This window comes from Hylobates moloch, unplaced genomic scaffold (assembly GCF_009828535.3).
Source record: "Hylobates moloch isolate HMO894 unplaced genomic scaffold, HMol_V3 SCAFFOLD_7, whole genome shotgun sequence".
Taxonomy (NCBI): domain Eukaryota; kingdom Metazoa; phylum Chordata; class Mammalia; order Primates; family Hylobatidae; genus Hylobates; species Hylobates moloch.
In genome coordinates this window covers 49,564,226-49,583,964 of record NW_026652282.1, presented here as the reverse complement: position 1 = coordinate 49,583,964, position 19,739 = coordinate 49,564,226, and the positions used below count along the sequence as shown (strand labels likewise).

Genomic DNA, 19,739 nt, shown 5'->3' with positions numbered 1-19,739 from the left:
AATTTTTTGTATTTTTAGTAGAGACGGCGTTTCACCGTGGTCTCGATCTCCTGACCTCGTGATCCGCCCGCCTCGGCCTCCCAAAGTGCTGGGATTACAAGCGTGAGCCACCGCGCCCGGCCATTAAAAACTTTCTAAGAATTCCATGAATTCAAAGGTCAAGGATATAACGAACTGTGTATGCCACTGCCAAGCAACACTCTGGATCTTGAAGATGATTTTGGAGATAGTGGTACCTCTTTAGCCAGTAAACAAACAAGCCTCCATTATCTATCAGCATGATACTTGAATTATGGGAGTTTTAAATTATGAAAAATGTTAAGGAATACATCCTTTATATAAAACATAACCACTTTTAGTTTTGTATATTTGGAAGATGAGGAAAGGTAGAGTTCAATGAAAGGTTGGGTGATAGAAGATAATTGTTTGGAAGAGAGGAATAACAAGGGAAGAACTATTTCTGTGAGATTTAACTAGCTTCTTAATGAAGATTGATTGAAAGAGGAATAAAACTAGATTCAAAGACATTCAAAAGAAAGCAAGTGGAAAAATCTCGATGAGACATGTAAAAATATTTGAGTATTGACTGGATATTAGACAATATTAATGAATTATTGTTAATTTTAAGGTGTGATAATTATGTTATGCTTATGATTTTTTAAAATTTAAGTGAGAGATAATAAGGGTCTGAATTCAAGGAGTAATAAGTGGCAGGGGAGGCAGTGTCTTCTTGCTCTGACTTTATTTTAAAAACCCTCAGAGCGCTGCAGTGAGCTATAATCACACCACTGCACTCCAGTTTGGGTGACAGAGCAGGACTCTGTGTCAAAAACATATGACAACAACACTCAGAGCAGGCTGGGAATGAGTAACGGCACCAAAAACCCATCCGTGCTTTGTCTCCAGAATTTAGCCAGACTGCCATCTTCTTTTCCCTTCTTTTATGCTACAACACTCTTGGTTTCTTGATTTGCAAGCCCCTATCCCAACTCAGCCCTTGTTTGTGGTCCAAACATTGCTTCAATCTGCTCCTCCAGGACATGATTTCTGTGATTTGTCCCACTGTTTCACATACTGCGAATGTAACCCATCCCTCATGGGTGGATTTGACCCATCCAGATAAGGGGGGAGTAGAATCCTGTTGACAAGGAGAGGAAGTTGTCAAGATTGGCTCTGCTGAACATAAAACTCCCCTGTTCTCAGAATCCCCCAAATCAACTTAAGCTCTTATTTTTCCTACATTTCCCACATATCTCTTCACTTGAGTAGCTCCATTCCCAGATTAAAAAGATAGAATCCAAGGAATCTTCAAAAGAAAAAATATTATCTCTTTCCATAGTCTATCACTGCTGTCAATAACAGTGAGAAATAGAGTTACAATAGAAAGCATAAGAAGAGGTTCAGTGTAGGGCAGGCACGGTGGCTCATGCCTGTAATTCCAGCACTTTGGGAGGCCAAGGCAGGTGGATCACTTGAGGTCAGGATTTCCAGACCAGCCTGGCCAACATGGTAAAACCCCATCTCTACTAAAAATGCAAAAATTAGCCAGGTGTGGTAGCATGCACCTGTAGTCCCAGTTACTCGGGAGGCTGAGGCAGGAGAATTGTCACTGCACTCCAGCCTGGGCAACAGAATGAGACTTTGTCGCAAAAAATAATAATAATAATTCACTGTAATACCATTTTCTGTAAGAATATAGTTGTGGGTGCAGGTGTAAAAATAAACACAACTTGCCACTGAAATTAAGAAAAGATTTAACTAAATTTTAGGGACTTTTTGGACTAAGAAACCTGAAAAAGCTGAAGCTTTGAACCCTAACTATAAAATAAACACTACTTTGGCAACTTTTACTCTCTTTTGGCAAAAAAAGGCCATTTCAGTGAGATGAGGGCTGCCTACAAAAATGTTACTAGCTCAAGGCCTTGTGCTTAGCTGATACTTGATCTGCAGGTATACATTTTATTGAAAAACATTACGTAGGAACATCTAAAATGGAACTTGATTGATGAAAGCAGAGAAACTGAAGAACTGATAGTCTATTCTTATTGCCTTGATGAGATACAGTGTTACAGGGTCCTGCTCCAACAGGCCATCATTAGTTGTCCTTTTATAGACTAAACCTATTTTGTGGTTTGCCAATTCTTAACCAAACCCTGTCTGCAGCAGGGCTACAATCATTACTTCTCTCCTGCCATCAAAACGCTTTGAGAGAAATGTTGGAAGGGCAGTTGTTTGGGTTTTAGTTTCTTAATAGTAACTTCCTCAAAGCATAGCATCACATACTTTTTTCTGTACATATCACTTCCAAGCATGCCTCTTATGTCTAAGTGAATCTATCTTGTAGCAAGTATTTTCTGGGTGTAAATATTGTCTTCTGAACGCAAGCTTTCTCGAGAAAACAGACTGTTCTCAAAAGTAGATCTCAAGGTTGACCTTACTGTTCCTTCCTTTGTGGCTTAAAGACAAGCATTCCATATCTACACACTATCAGGGTGAATAAGTTTTGTTTGTGTGCACTGAGGATTCTTTTTTCAATATGATCAAAATAATTTTAATAAAAATATTGTTATATAGTCTAACTTATTCCGTATTTTGAATATAACCCTCCCTATGGTTAAAAAAAAACCCAACACACTATTTGCTTTACCTTATCTTTATAGATAGCATATTATGCTTGAAGGTTCTGAAGAAGACCTTCAAGTCTTGATTGAGTGAGTTTTTGTCCCTAGAATTTTGGTGATTTTAAGAATCCTCACTAAGATGACTCGGGATGGGTACCTATTTCATGCTTCATTGAATATAATCACTTCAGCTTTGAAAGCTCATCTGAGGATTGTTCTGTCATCAGATTTTTCTTTTAAAGTAATCTTTCTTCATCTTTAGCGTGGTGTGATGGCTTCAGTTTTTAAGTATTCTCTAGTCAATCACTATCAAAGAGAATAGCTACTTTCCCCATTTGCTATTTTAAGACTTTATCCTGAATTCCCAGATTTCTGAATCTATGAAGAAGGTTGTACATGAAAGAAAACAAAGAAACTTAGGAGTGGTTTGAAGACAAGCTTTAATTTCCACAGTGCCACTCCTCAAATACCCAGAATCCTTATCAGGTTTCCTTAAGCCAATTTGAGTGGACAAAAAAATATAAAAAGAGTTATTTATTCATATATTACTAAAGATGAGACCCTTTCGGTTCTTAGGAAACACTCCTCTCAATTCTAGAAATAAACTCTGAGAAAAGTTGGTTAATTTCACAAATATTTAAGCATTTGATTAAGATAGGTAGAGAGGCCCTGAGAATCAGTGGAATCAACTGTTACAAAGTTTCCATTTTTCATGTATTTGAAACAGCTCTGATGTGGAGCTTGAAAGTGGTAATGTAAGATTAGAAATGAAGAACAAAATACCATAGACAGCACAGTAGGTGGAAAGAGAAGAACGGATGTTATAGAAACACGATAAAGCCTAGGCTCCTCCCAAACAGAAAGAGGAAACCTGTTTTTGTAAACAGGTACCTTCCAGCTTTGCTCTGGGTTAAAACAATTAGTTTTATGCCTGGATACATATGCACACATGTATTGTACACATTCATTGTTTAGGTCAAAAAGTCTGTTTAACCTTCTAAAACTTAAGTCTTTTTCCAATAACAGCATTATGTGTTTGGGTATTAGAAAATGGAGAGGTGGATGGAGATGGGTATTATTAGAAACCTGGACTTAATCTAACAAACCCGGCAATTTGAAGAGATTGGGATAGTAGTAGCCACAATCAGGCAAAATGAGATCATAAATGTACAAATGTATGTATATATGTATATGTATGCATATATTTGTTCACTAGGTATTTGCTTAGTACCTAGCACAAAACTATAGAAAATGTGAAAAATACTAAATCAGTTTTTGTTTCTCAAAGAATCTAAGGTTGTTTTTGGGTAATACATGGATGAAGTTATTTTATTTTAATATTTATGCTTACTCTATTGTACCATACATTGGAAAATATATATAACACATTGTAGTGGGATGAATGGTGACCCTCAAAAACACCCGTCCACACCTCAATTCCCAGAGTCTTTTTGGAAAAAGTATCTTTGTAGATGTAATTAAAGATCTTGAAGAGATCCTGCTGGATTATCTGGGTGGGCCCCAAATTCTATGACTAGTGTCCTTATAAGAGACATACAGAGGAATAACACACAGAGACACAGAGGAGAAGGTAATGTGAAGATGCAGGCTGACAGTGGAGTGATGGGGCTACAAGCCAAAGAACACCTATATGTACCAGAAGCTGGAAGAGGCAAAGAAAAGATTCTTCACTAAAGCCTTCAGAGGCAGCATGACCCTGACAATAACTTGATTTCAGATTTCTGGCCTCTAGAACTGTGAGAGAACACATTTCTCTTGTTTTAACCCACCTAGTTTGTGGTAGTTTGTTTCAGCAATTCTAGGAAGGTAATACCTCACATCAAACTGAGAATTCTCCAGATAGCTTAGAACAAAACTAATATAGATTTATTTATTTATTTAAATAATTTTAAAGTATGTGAATAATATTGATAGCAAAGATGTGGCAAAAATCGTGAAAGTGGTAAGTAAATAATTGAAGTTTGGGAGACAAAAAATATTACTGGGGAGACAAGAGATATTTACATAAAGCAGTTGACAATACAGAACAGGTACCACATTAGTGACTAATACAGATAATTTAGTGTTCCAGGAGCATGAGTTCACTAGAGATTCGTGACAGTTGGGGTTTTCTGTGTATGTTTCATGGAAGAGGTAGAATTGGAATTTGAGCCCTAAGAAAAGTAAAGAGTTTGGTGAGGCACAATCCATGTAGAAAAACCAGTGTGGGGAAAAGTGGCACAGAAATGTATGAACCCTGAGAATGCAGCCCAGCTTTAAAAATAGAGAAGGCAAAAAAAGAAATGTATGAGCCAATTAGATAGTATCAACGAAATATTGTTCATTTTCTTGGGCCTGACAGTGCTGATGTAATTATGTAGGACAATGTCATTATTTGTAGGTGATGCACGCAGGATAATTTAGGGGTGAGGTTTCTTGATGTAACTTACAATAGTAATAAAATGGGGGGAGAGAGAGAATTAGGCTGTGTGAAAATATGTGCCAAATATTAACAATATTAAATTAGGGTAAAGGAGAGACATGTATGATAAAATTTAACCCTAACACTGCTCATACATTTTGACCAAGACATCCCACTTGTAGGAAGTAATCAGAAACGAAAAATAAAGGGCAGGTGACAACCAAGTGCTCTTTCACTGTATGGTATGTTGATACAGAAATTTAGAGAAGGGAGAGAAGCATGTGTGCCCTGAGCTACACACCCATCCACTAGTCATAACTTTTGACATAAACAAATCCTATAATGAATCAAACCAGGAGGCTTCTCCACACTAGAATGATGCCAGCATTGTGTAGTTATAGAACACAGACTCCTGGCCCTTGTCACCTGAGACATGGCCAGTGTGCTGTGGCCATGTATCACAAGCACTCTAGCTTTTCTAAAAATAAGATATCCTGGAAATGCCAAGAAACAAACAAAAAAAGTGCTTAGATCCCTTACTATCCAGACTTTTCTACACATTGAACCAATTTCAAAGTGCCTCCAAATTCTGGAAGTTCAGTATACCTAAAGAATGCATAGAAAAACATGTCTAGAATTATACTTAGGTACAATGAGATTTCAAAATAAGGTAGCTTTGGCCAGGCGCGGTGGCTCACACCTGTAATCCCAGCACTTTAGGAGGCTGAGGCGGGCAGATCACGAGGTCAGGAGATCGAGACCATCCTGGCTAACACGGTGAAACCCTGTCTCTACTAAAAATACAAAACAAAATTAGCCGGGTGTGGTGGCGGGCGCCTGTGGTCCCAGCTAATTGGGAGGCTGAGGCAGGAGAATGGCATGAACACAGGAGGCGGAGCTTGCAGTGAACCGAGATCACACCACTGCACTCAAGCCTGGGTGACAGAGCGAGACTCCATCTCAAAACAACAACAACAACAACAACAACAACAACAACAAAGGTAGCTATGCATGCTCAACGACATTTCATAGAGTATTTTTTATTACAAGTACAATAGATTTTTGTCTAATACTACTTATACTCAGCTTCCTCTTGGTATTAACTATCAGTAAGCTCTAGCAACAGGCAGAAGTTTTCCAACAATTAGCAAGTTTTGATGTGCTAATAATTCCTAAATGCAAAAGCTACGATTAAGGTAAATGGGACATCAAATAGGGCTAAATATCATTAAAACAGTACAAAGCATTCTCATCCACATGCATATGTAACTTAAACAAATTCATGTATACACCATGGGCCAAACAATGATTGAGAACAATTTTTAAAACTGACCCCTAGATTTCTCAAGGAACTTAATACAGAACTACCATTTGACCCAACAATCTTATTACTAGGTATATATACAAAAGAAAATAAATCATTCTACCAAAAATATACCTGCACTTATATGTTCATCACAGCATTATTCACAATACCAAAGACATGAAATCAACGTAGGCGCCCATCGATAGTGGAATGGATCAAGAAAATGTGGTAAAGATATACCATGGAATACTATGTAGACATAAATAAGAACAAAATCATTTCTTTTGCAGCAATATGGATACAGCTAGAGGCTATTCTCCTAAAGGAATTAATGCAGGAACAGAAAACCAAATACTGCGTGTTCTTATTTATGAGAGTTAAACATTGGGTACTCATGGACATAAAGATGGCAAAAATAGACACTGGGTACTACTAGAAGGAGGAGGGAGAGAGGAGAACAAGGGTTGAAAAACCATTCAATACTATGCTCACTACCACGGTGACAAGATCATCTATATCCCAAACCTTGGCATCACACAATATACCCATGTAACAAACCTGCACATGTATCCCCTGAATCTAAAATAAAAGTTGAAGACACTCAACAAAGAAACATCAGACTTAATCTGCACTATAGACCAAATGGATCCGATATATATTTACAGAACATTTCATCCAATGGCTGAAGAATACACATGATTTTCCCCAGCACAAGGATCGTTCTCACTGACAGACTATATGTTAGGTGACAAAACACATCTTAAGACACTCAGAAAACCTAAAATAACATCAAGCATCTTCTCTGACCACAATAGAATAAAACTAGAAATTAATAACAAGAGGAATTTAGTAAACTATACAAACACCATACACCACTAGTGTTATAAAACATTAATTTATTAATGTTTAATAATATTATTAAACTTTAATTTAATTAGGGAAATTAAAAAATATGCTCCTGCCAGGCGTAGTGGCTCACGCCTGTAATCCCAGCACTTTGGGAGGCCAAAGTGGACAGATCACCTGAGGTTGGGAGTTCGAGACCAGCCTGACCAACACGGAGAAACCCCGTCTCTACTAAAAATACAAAATTAGCCAGGTGTGGTGACGCATTCCTGTAATCCCAGCTATTCGGGAGCCTGAGGCAGGAAAACCACTTGAACTCAGGAAGCAGAAGTTGCAGTGAGCTGAGATCACACCGTTTCACTCCAGCCTGGGCAACAAAACAGTGAAACTCCGTCTCAAACAAACAAACAAAAAACAACAACAACAACAAAAATTGCTCCTGAATGACCAGTGAGTCAATGAAGAAATTAAGAAGAAAATTGAAAAATTTCTTGAAACAAATGATAATGGAAAACAACATATCGAAACCTATGGAATATGGCAAAAGCAGTCATAAGAGGGAAGTTTTATAGCTATAAGTGCCTATATCAGAAGACAGAAAAAACTTCAAATAGACAATCTAATAATTCATCTTAAAGACCTAGAAAAGGAATGATACCTGCATATTCTTTTGGAAAAAAATAGAGAAGCAAGAACAAACCAAACCCAAAATTAGTAGAAGAAATAACAAAGATGAGAGAATTAAAAGAATTTGAAATAATACAAAAGATCAGTGAAACAAAAAGTTGTTTTTTGAAAAGTTAAACAAAATTGACAAACCTTTGGCCAGGCTAATGAGAAAAAAAGAGCGAAGATCCAAATAAATAATATCAGAAATGAAAAAGGAGACATTACAACTGATATTGCAGAAATTCAAAGGATCATTAGTGGCCACTATGACCAATTATACATCAATGAATTGAAAAATCTAGAAAAAAATGGACAAATTCCTAGACACATATAACCTACCAAGAGTGAACCATGAAATCCAAAACATGAACAGACCAATAACAAGTAATGAGATTGAAGCCATAATAAAAAGTCTTCTAGTAAAGAAAAGCCCAGGACCTGATGGCTTCACAGCTGAATTCTATCAGACATTTAAAGAAGAGTTCATACCAATTCTACTGAAACTATTCTGAAAAATAGAGGAGGGACTATTTCCAAACTCATTCTACAAGGCCAGTGTTACCCTGATACCGAAACCAGACAAAGACACATCAAAAAAAGAAAATTACAGGCCAATATCTCTGATGAATACTGATGCAAAAATCCTCAACAAGCTACTGGCAAACCGAATTCAACAATACATTAGAAAGATCCTTCATCCTGACCAAGTGGGATCCCTGGGTGCAAAGACAGTTCAACATACACAAATCAATCAATGTGATACATAATATCAACAGAATGAAGGATTAAAAACCATGATTATTTCAACTGATGCTGAAAAAGCATTTGATAAAATTCAACATCCCTTCAAAAAACTGGGGATACAAGTAACACCTCAGCATAATAAAAGCCATATAAAACAGACCCACAGCTAGTATCATATCGAATGGGGAAAAACTGAAAGCCTTTCCTCTAAGACCTGGCACATGTCAAGGATGCCCATTGTCAACACTGTTACTCCACATAGTATTGGAAGTCCTGGCTAGAGCCATCAGAAAAGAGAAAGATATAAATGGCATTCAAATTGGAAAAAAAGAAGTCAAATTATTTTTGTTTGCAGATGATATGATCCTATATTTGGAAAAACCTAAAAACTCCAGAAAAAACTATTAGAACGGATAAACAAATTCAGTAAAGTTGCAGTATAGAAAATCAAACTAATCAAATCAGTAGCATCTTTATGCCAACAGTGAACAATCTGAAAAAGAAATAAAAAAGTAAACCTGTTTACAATAGCCACACATAAAATTAAATACCTACAAATTAACCAAAGAAGTGGGAGATGTCTACAATGAAAACTATAAAACACTGATGAAAGAAATTGAAGAGGACATCAAAAAATGGAAAAATATTCTATACTCATGGATTGGAAGAATCAATATTGTTGAAATGTCCATACTGACAGGGACAGGAGGCAGGGAAATTCTAGGCAGAAGTGGGCAGGTCCCTGGTGAGGGCCCCACCCTGAAGCCTGGAAACACGGTCCAAAGTGAGAACTTATATATCCGTTTTCCTGCTTGAATGTTGCCTTTTCCAAAACCACCCATGGCTGACCCTGCCCCCTATCCTGTGCCCATAAAAACCCAGGCTCAGCTGGCAGAAAGAGGAGAAACAGCTGAACGTTGATTATAGTCGGATGTTGGAGAGAAGTGGCTTGACTTCAGAGGGACAGCTTGATGGCATAGCTTTGGAGAGGAGTCCAGATGGGGACAGTTGGAATCCAGGGGAAGATTACCTTCCCACTCCATCCCCTTTTCAGCTCCCCCTCCCACTGATAGCCACTTTGATCAGCAATAAAATCCCCCACATTAACCACCTTTGATTCATTGTGTAACCTCATTCCTCCTGGATGCCAGACAAGAACTTGAGTGTGGGTGCAAAAGGCTGTCACACTGACCCTCTGGTGAGCTGTTAATGCTTAAGCCATCTGCAGACAGCAAAGTTAAAAGGGCACCGTAACACTCCTTCTGGGGCTTCAGGGGTCACAGGCACCGCTCCCCCCAGACTCTGCTGTGGGGTGCGCATAGAGTTTTGCTCCTGCCGGTGCCCAAAGGCACTCACCCCGGCTCCTGCACCCACTGACCTGTGCTTCCCCTCCCACAAGGGGTGGAACACAGCAGGTTTAACTGAGTGGAATTCGCCCCTGCTAGTGCCAAAGCACCAGCTAGGTCCAGCACCAGTGCACTCCAGTTCCCACCCACAAAAGGGTCAGGGAAATAGCCTGCTTCAATACTACCTAAAACACAATACAGATTCAATAAAATCCCTATCAAAATACCAATGACATTCTTGTCTGGGCGCAGTGGCTCATGTCTGTAATCTCAACACTTTGGGAGGCCAAGGTGGGTGGATCACTTGAGGTTAGGAGTTCAGGACCAGTCTGGTTAACATGGTGAAACCCCATCTCTACCCAAAAAAAAAAAAAAACTAGCTGGGCTATGGTGGCACATGCCCATAGTCCCTGCTACTTGGGAGGCTGAGGCACAAGAATTGCTGGAAGCCAGGAGGTGAAGGTTGCAATGAGCCGAGATTGTGCCACTGCACTCTGGCCTGGGCAGCATAGTGAGACATCTCAAAAAAAAAAGAAAGAAAAAAAGACATTATCTACAAAAAAGGAAAAACAAAATCCGAAAATTTATATCAAACCACAAATACCGAGAATAGCCAGTTATCCTAAGCAAAAAGAACAAAACTGAAGGAATCACATTACCTGACTTCAAGTTATACTACAGAGCTATAGTAACCAAAATGGCATTGTATTGGCATGAAAACAAACATATAGCGCAGTGGAACAAAATAGAGAATCCAGAAATAAATCCATACATCTACAAAGAATTCATTTTTTACAAAGGTGCCAGGAACATACATAGGGGAACGCGCAGTCTCTTCAATAAATGGTGCTGGGAAAACTGGATATCCATATGCAGAACAATGAAACCAGAACCCTATCTCTAACCATATAAAAAAATTAAATTAAAATGGATTAAAGAGTTAAATCTAAGACCTCAAACTATGAAACTGCTGCAGAAAATATTTGGGAAAATCTCCAGGACATTGGTCTGGGCAAAAATTTCTTGACCAATACCCCGCAAACATAGGTAACCAAAGCAAACAGGAACAAATGGGATCACATCAATTAAAAAGCTTCTGCAAAGCAAAGGATTCAATCAACAAAGTGAAGAGACAACCCATAGATTGGGAGAAAATACTTGTAAACTACCCATCTGACAACAGATTAATCATCAGAATATATAATGAGCTCAAACAACTCAATAGAAAAAAGTCTAATAATTCAATTTAAAAATGGGTAAAACATTTGAATAGACATTTCTCAAAAGAAGACATACAAATGGCAAACAGGTATATGAAAAGGTGCTCAACATCGGTGATCATCAGAGAAATGCAAATCAAAACTACAATGAGATATTTAAAATGGCTTTTATCCAACAGAGAGGCAATAATAAATGCTGGTGAGGATGTGGAGAAAAGAAAACACTTGTGCACTGTTGGTGGGAATGTAAATTAGCACAGCCGCTATGGAGAACAGTTTGGAGGTTCCTCAAAAAAATTGAAAATTGAGCTACTATATGATCCAGCAATCCCACTGCTGGGTATATACCCAAAAGAAAGGAAATCAGTATATCAAAGAGATATCTGCACTTCCATGTTTGTTGCAGCACTATTTACAATAGCTAAGATTTGGAAGCAACCTAAGTATTCATCAACAGATGAATGGATAAAGAAACTGTGGTACAGATACACAACGGAGTACTATTTAGCCATAAAAAGAATGAGATCCTGTCATTTGCAATAACATGGATGGAACTGGAGATTATTATGTTCAGTGAAATAAGTCAGGTATAGAAAGACAAATATCACATGTTCTTATTTATCTGTGGGATCTAAAAATTGAAACCATTGAACTCATGGACACAGAGAGTAGAAGGATGGTTACCAGAGGCTGGGAAGGGCAGTGGGGTGTTGAGGAGGAGGTGGTTGTGGTGAATGTGTACGAAAAAATAGTTAGAAATTGTCTGGGTGCAGTGGCTCTCTCCTGTAATCCCCAGCATTTTGGGAGGCCGACGTGGGCAGATCACCCAAGGTCAGGATTTTGAGACCAGCCTGGCCAACATGGTGAAACCCTGTCTCTACTAAAAATACAAAAAATTAGCTGGGCGTGGTGGCGTGTGCCTGTAGTCCTAGCTACTCAGGAGGCTGAGGCAAGAGAATTGCTTGAATCTGGGAGGCGGAGGTTGCAGTGAGCTGAGAAGCCACCACTGTACTCCAGCCTGAGCAACAGAGAGAGACTCTATCTAAAAAAAAAAAAAAAAAAAGTTGGAAATAACAAATAAGACCTACTATTTGATAGCACGATAGGGTGACTAGAGTCAATAATAACTTAATTGTACACTTAAAAATATCTAAAAGAGTGTAATTGCATTGTTTGTAACACAAAGGATAAATGCTGCAGGGATGGATACCCCATTCTCCATAATGTGATTATTTCACATTGCATGCCTGTATGAAAACATCTCAATGTATCCCATAAATATATACACCTACTGTGTACCTACAAAAATTAAAAATAAGGCCAGGTACGGTGGCTCACACCTATAATCCCAGCACTTTGGGAGGCCGAGGTGGGCGGATCCTGAGGTCAGGAGTTCGAGACCAGCCTGGCTAATATGGTGAAACCCCGTCTCTACTAAAAATACAAATATTAACCAGGCATGGTGGTGCGTGCCTGTAGTCCCAGCTACTCAGGAGGCTGAGGCAGAAGAATAGCTTGAACCTGGAAGGCAGAGGATGCAGTGAGCCGAGATTGCGCCACTGCACTCCATCCTGGGTGACAGAGCGAGACTCCGTCTCAAAATAAATAAATAAATAAATATTTAAAAATTCAAAAAATAAAATAAAAGTTGAAATTATAACAAAAAGATTCCTAAATGTAACCTACTTTATCTGATGAATTAAATAAAGAAATAGACAAGTATTGTATATATAACACTGTATACTCAAGTCTATAGGTGATTTAAAGATTTTCAAGGTTAATTTTGACTGTATTTGAGTTTCACTCATGCAGTGAATTTGCAACCCCAAGAAAGACGGGACTTCAACATCTAGCACAGAGCCCTGGGATATAAAATCTAGATAACCTGTTTTGAATCCTAATTCTTGGAGTGTTCAAGGCCAGTTTTATTTTCCATCAAATGGGGAAACTAAGAATAATGATGGTTAATTTTATGTGACAACTTGGCTGGGCTACAGTGCCCAGATATTTGGTCAAACATTATTCTAGATGTTTCTGTGAAGCTATTTTTTTGGATGAGACCAACATTTAAAACATTGTACTTTAAATAGGGCACATTACTCTCTATAATGTGAGTGGTCCTCATCCAATCAGTTGAAGGCCTTAGTAAAACAAAGACTGTCCTCCACAGAGCAAGAAAGAATTCTTCTCACAATCTGCTTTTGGACTCAAACTGTAACTCCTTCTGAATCTCCAGCCTGCTGGCCTACCCCGATGGGGTTTTGGACTTGCCATGCCTCCACAATCTAATGAGCCAATTTCTTGAAATCTCTCTCTCTCCATGTACATATATGCATACACACACATACACTATACACACATATCCTGTTGGTTCTGTTTCCCTGGAGAATACTAATTAATACACTGTTCAACAGGATTATGGTGAAGATTAAATAAGACAATGCATTCAATCTTCATCCTATCTGAAATATGAAACAGTGCTATATAAATAGTTGCTATTGTCTACTAAATGTCTACTCTTGTCTTTATAGCCTTGATTCCAGAGGCTGTTTCTTTTAGGCCAGATCTACTCCCTAGCTGAACATGAAACCAAGGCATTCATATACTTTCTAGAAATATGTCTTCCTTCACCTCTTCTCAATCCCCAAACATGTTATAGAAAGAAAAATGAGTTTAAATTCTGCAATCACTACCAGGTATTCAATACTATTATGGCCCAATATTAGTACCCTATTTTCCTGATAACTGACCTGCTTGAATACCTGCATTGAGCCACCTTCTGAATTAAGTTGGACCTCCAAGTTGTTTATGAGTTTATCCATATCTGGAAAAGAGAAAAGGAAAAGACAACTTTCAGAATAAAATCTAACCCACTATATGCATAAGTATGCCATTAATGTTATGTGTGTTCTATGACCTTTATCTTTCAGTACTTACTAGATACTGATAAGTCATTGAAACCTGATTTATTTTACTCATCAAGATGGCCCTAACTTTTCCCCAATAATATTAGCTGCTCCCCTCCACCAAACTGCATGCAGGTAATCTGTTTCTTCCTATTTCACCAACATGCTCTGCCTTCATAGGAACATCAGCATAGCTACAGTTTTTAGTATTCTACCTTCCTGGTCTAGTTCTTGCTTGAAGGAGTTCCAAGCTCCTATATGTATATTTACCCCAGTGAACTTATTTACACATCAAGGCCAAATATCTCTAGAGATGTATTTTATCTGTCTACGTCTCTTAAATCTACAAGCCAGGTGGGGTAATAAAAGCAGTTTTCTCTTTCCTCTTTAGTTTTTCCTCTTATAAAAAGGAATTAGTGTCTTAATTCAGCTGCCTTAAACCATCAGTCATTCATACTAGAAGCACCTACTAGCTTTCTTCCTCAACCAGATTTTCTGGGAGTTAGATGTGCGGCACTCACATCCCATAATCTTTGGCAAGGCCTTTTTTTTTTTCCTAAGCCTCAACTTGTCCACCTATGATTAAAAGATTTCAGACTATCCTCTGCAGAGCCCTAAGGCTTCCATGGAACTTGGGGGTGGAGTTTGTTAAATTAAGGTTAGCTTAAAGCTTCCTCCTCACATATTTCAAGTTCAGCCTAAAGGTTTCCCCATCTATAATGAACCATAACCTAAGTGGATGTGTAGACAGTGTAATCTACTATTGCGTCAATCACAGAGTTTCAGTCGATTACAGGCAGTCAACAACTTGAAGTGTGTGAACAAGGCAAATACTGAGATATAACCAATCCAGCTGTTTCTGTACCTCACTTCCATTTTCTGTCCATAAATATTATCTGACTACATGGCAGCCCCAGAGTTGCTCTGAATCTATTATTTCTTCTGGGGGCTGCCTGATTCATGAATCATTCTTTGCTTGATTAAACTGTTAAGTGTAATTTGTCTAAAGTTTATCTTTTAACAGGTTAGTGGAGGAACTGTAGTAAGTAATAAGAATAGTAGAAGCCAGAATTAAGAAAACTGACTTCCAATAGAATCTGAGCTCCTTGCAGGCAGATACCTTCATCTTTGTTTTTTTCACTAATGTATTCCAAGGCCCTAGAACATTGCCTGGTACATGGTAGGTGTTTAATCACATTTCTGAAGGTTTTTGATGACAATGACAGAAAAGGAGAGTGAGGGAATGTGTTTTCTCAAGTACAGAAATTGGAAAAGGGTGGAAAAGAACGAAAGAAAATTAGAGAATTTATGCATGAAAGATGCCTGAGGTGTAATTAACTATGAAGTGAGAGGTGGTAGAGGGTAGCTAAGCTTTTTCTGATTTCTAAGACAGGAAAAGGAGGTGTGATGGTGGAAAAAGAATGTGAGGTCAGGTAACTCTCATACAGCCCACAGGGGGGCACCAAAACGCTAGGAGAGCTTTCTTTGTTGCTGCCAGAAACATCCGTAGGAGTGGAGAAGATTCCATTCTCCCTCTGCATTCACACAACACCTTCAACAGGCTTCATTATTTCTAGCAAGTACAACTTAAGAGAGCCATCTCCAATCTGTTCTTCGATTCCTATGGATTAAGAGACAGCAGAGTTGAGGAAGCAGAGTGATTCTGAGAAGCTATATTAGCTTCTATGAACCTCAGTTTCTTCACCTGCCAAAAGAGGGGAACACGGTATTGCCTTCACAGAGTTAATGTGAACATTCCATGTTAATACATTCATATGCCATGTAATGACGTTTCAGTCAACGATGACCCCCAGATACGACAATGATTCTTTTTTTTTCATACTTTAAGTTCTAGGGTACACGTGCACAACGTGCAGGTTTGTTACATATGTATCCATGTGCCATGTTGGTGTGCTGCACCCATTAACTCGTCATTTACATTAGGTATACCTCCTAATGCTATCCCTCCGCTCTCCCCCCACACCATGACAGGCCCCGGTGTGTGATGTTCCCCTTCCTGTGTCCAAGTGTTATCATAGATACGACAATGATTCTATACGATTATTAACAGAGCTAAAAAAATTCCTATCACCTAGTGACATCATACCCGCTGTAATGTCACAGTGCAAAGCATTACTCATGTATTTGTGGTGATGCTGGTGTAAACAAATCGACTGTGCTGTCAGTCAATATAATTATATACAGTACGTAATACTTAACAGTGATAATAAATGACTATGTTATTGTTTTCTGTATTTACTACACTATACATTCTATCATCATTTTAGAGTATACTCCTTCTACTTATTAAAAAGAAGTTAATTATAAAACATTCTCAGTCAGGTCCTTCAGGAGGTATCCCAGAAGAAGGTATTGTTGTCATAGGAGATGGCAGCTCCATGCATGTTATTACCCCTGAAGACCTTCCAGTGGGACAAGATATAAGGTAGAAGACAGTGATATTGATGATCCTGACCTTCATAGGCCTAGGCTGATGTGTGTCTTTGTGTCTTAGTTTTTAACAAAATCTTGTAAAAAGCAAAAAAAAAAAAATTAACAATAAAAAACAGCTTATAAAATAAGAATACAAAGAAATAAAATATTTTTGTACAGCTGTACAGGATTTGTGTTTTAAGCTAAAAAAGTTATAGTAAGCTAAGGTTAATTTATAAGAAAAAAATTGTTTATAAATTTAGTGTAGCCTAGTGTACACTGTTTAAAAAGTCTAAAGTAAGGTACAGTAATGTCCTAGGCCTTAACATTCACTTGCTACTCACTAAGTGACTTACTCAGAGCAACTTCTAGTTCTGCAAGTTTCCTTCATGTTAAGTGGTGTTCAGGTACACCATTTTAAAATCTTTTATACCATATTTTAAATGTGCCTTTTCTATGTTTAGATACACAAATATACACCATTATGCTACAATTGCCTACAGTATCCAGTACAGTAACATGCTATAGAAGTTTGTAGCCTAGGAGCAATAAGCTATACCATATAGCCTAGGTTGTAGTAGATTATACCACCTAGGTTTATGTTAGTACATTCTATGATACTCACACAATGTAAAAATTGTCTAAGGATGTATTTTGCAGAACATATCCCCTTCATTAAGTGATGAATAACTGTACACGTAAATACACTTAAAACAAATCTTGGCATATAGAACACTCTCAGTTAGCTATTATCACCACTATTATTATTGTTGATTATCAGAATCTTGAACTCTGGCCCAAAGAATCTGTCCCGTGTATCAAATAGGACTTTTATACCCCATGAGTTCACAAACCTACTCCACCTCTTATATTTCTAATCTCAATTTCTAGTACCACCATAAACCCAGTCTATCAGTCTAAAAACCTAGGGGTCAGCCACCTTTGACTCCTCTCTCCCTATCTTCAGCCAGTTGGTTATCAGCTATAATAATTCTCCTGCAGATACATCTCTTAAATCTAGCCCTTCATCATTTCATAGTCACTTCCTTCCCCTTCTGGTCAACACTCCACATTGCTCTCAAAGTGTAGTAAAACATGTGGGCTCTGGAGTGAGTGCCTAGAATCACATTCTGATTCTGTGACTTCTTAACAGTAAGAAGTTGGGCAAAGTTTTTCCAGCCTCTTGTGTCTGTTTTCTCATCTGTAAAATGGGAATAATAATAGTACCAGGTCACAGAGTTACTATGAGGATGTATCAAGTTGATATGTGTTCAAGTATTTACAACAGTACCTGGCACAAAGAGGAACTGTCTGTTTCCTTCACCACCAGGTGAGCCCTTCAATAGTTACCTAGTCTTGTTCCTTTTTTTGTATCCCTATCTTTTAGCAGAGCATCTCCTATACACTATGTACTAATGTCCAGTGAATAAAGGAATGAATGATCTTGGAAATGAGAAAAGATAGAGCCATATCCAGAACTATAACTGCCCATCTTCAAAAGCTTTAATAGCAACAATCAAGGAGCCTGAAAAATACTTCTTGGCCCTCCTATATCACAAATATTTTAGTAAAATAGTATAAGAGGGAGAGCTGACAATTAAGAATGTCTCAGCCATTTCTGGTTAGTGCCCTCACCCAGAAAACAGCCAAATGGAGTAGCCATTAGGTAATCCTGGTCAACATTCTAAATATTGGTAGGAATGACTATAAGGAAAGATTCTGGGAAGGTATATAACCTCCTCTTTTAAATTTAATTTTTAAAAATATTTACCCAGGCAAAATTGAAAACTGAAGAAAATTAAGGCCCACAGAAGGTCTTAAAGGTGGCTCTGGTTTTTTTTTTAAGAGGGATTTATGAGCCTCTTGCTTTTCTCTAGACTTGAAATTTCTGCTCTAAGTGTCTAAGAGAGACCAGACAGCTGCACAGAGGCTGTCAGGGAAGTGGTAAGGAAATATACAAAAGGGGATTATAGTATATATGGCCTGGGCCATTGAGATGTGAATCACTCAGGCAGGAGGACAGCAGAAATGCAAATTACCAACTTGAGGTAATAACCATTATTCTGCTTGGACTGGCTCTTCAAGCCTTTGTGTCTACAAGCTGGACTTTCTGGTCCTTCTCCTAAGGGCAGGGGTACTATAGAAGGAAACAGAGGAGGAAGAAATAGGGAAGAAGATTGAGTCCCATCGCCAGTGGGTCAATGTCTCATATATGCAGGACATCACAAACCACATTCCAGGTACTGTGACTACAGGAGTTTGATAAAATTATGTAACTTTTGTCATGTCCCCAAGTTTATATTATACCAAAATGGCATTTCCTATAATGATCAGCTTGTCTTACAAAACTGAACAGTGCCTCCAAGGAACTGGAGCAGGTGCTAGCTAAGAAGAAAACATCTCAACCTTTGGCCAACCCTGGAAGGGGAAAAATGCCTACAGGTAAAGTGACAAGGGGTACAAGAAGAGATAAAGTAAGGAGGGGTGCAAAGCAGAGTTATTAGAGCCTACAACTAAAAAGAAAGCAGAGCATTGGAAACCCTGACTCAGGCCTAAGAAAGGACCTTGTGCTTTGACAGGATACAGCATTTGGACAATTCAAATAATGTCTTATATACATCAACATAGCTTTACAGTAAGGAAATACACAGCTTTCATATAATTTCCATTTCACACATAATAAATTTGGAGGCCCGAGATCACATAGTTTAGAAGTGCTAGAATCAGAACTGAAACTTTAGTCCTCTGACTCAAATTATAGTGCTCCCCAACCATTTCCTAATACCTCAAATCTGGTGAGCACCTTCTTTCTGAAAAATTGTCTGCTAAAAGATGAACACATTTAAGGGCAACATAACCAATCACTTAGGAAGATCTTAAGCAGATATCATTCATCTTTCGCCTCTAACCTATAAGAAGTACTTGAATTATTTAAAAATAAAAATCAATGCTTAAGGGTTTTGAGAAAGACTAGAGTACACATTTATTTTCAGACAATTCTATTGTACATCTTCCAGAGGAATTAAGAGTAGTGTTGCAAGGCCGGGCGCGGTGGCTCACGCTTGTAATCCCAGCACTTTGGGAGGCCGAGGCGGGTGGATCACGAGGTCAGGAGATCGAGACCACAGTGAAACCCTGTCTCTACTAAAAATACAAAAAAAAAAATTAGCCGGGCGTGGTGGCGGGCGCCTGTAGTCCCAGCTACTCGGAGAGGCTGAGGCAGGAG

At 38.3% G+C, this 19,739-nt stretch overlaps 1 protein-coding gene across 2 annotated transcripts in view; it reads right to left on the bottom strand.

Annotated features, from left to right (window-relative positions):
* KLF8 (KLF transcription factor 8) overlaps positions 1-19,739 on the bottom strand; it is a 52,785-nt gene that overhangs the window by 20,655 nt on the left and 12,391 nt on the right. Inside the window, exon 2 of one of the 2 annotated variants that reach the window (XM_032757035.2) lies at positions 13,925-13,998. The exons of the other annotated variant lie outside the window; for it this stretch is intronic. Within the exon in view, the coding sequence (XP_032612926.1) occupies positions 13,925-13,998 (74 nt within the window). The remainder of the gene's footprint in view (positions 1-13,924; positions 13,999-19,739) is intronic. 2 annotated transcript variants of the gene reach the window in all.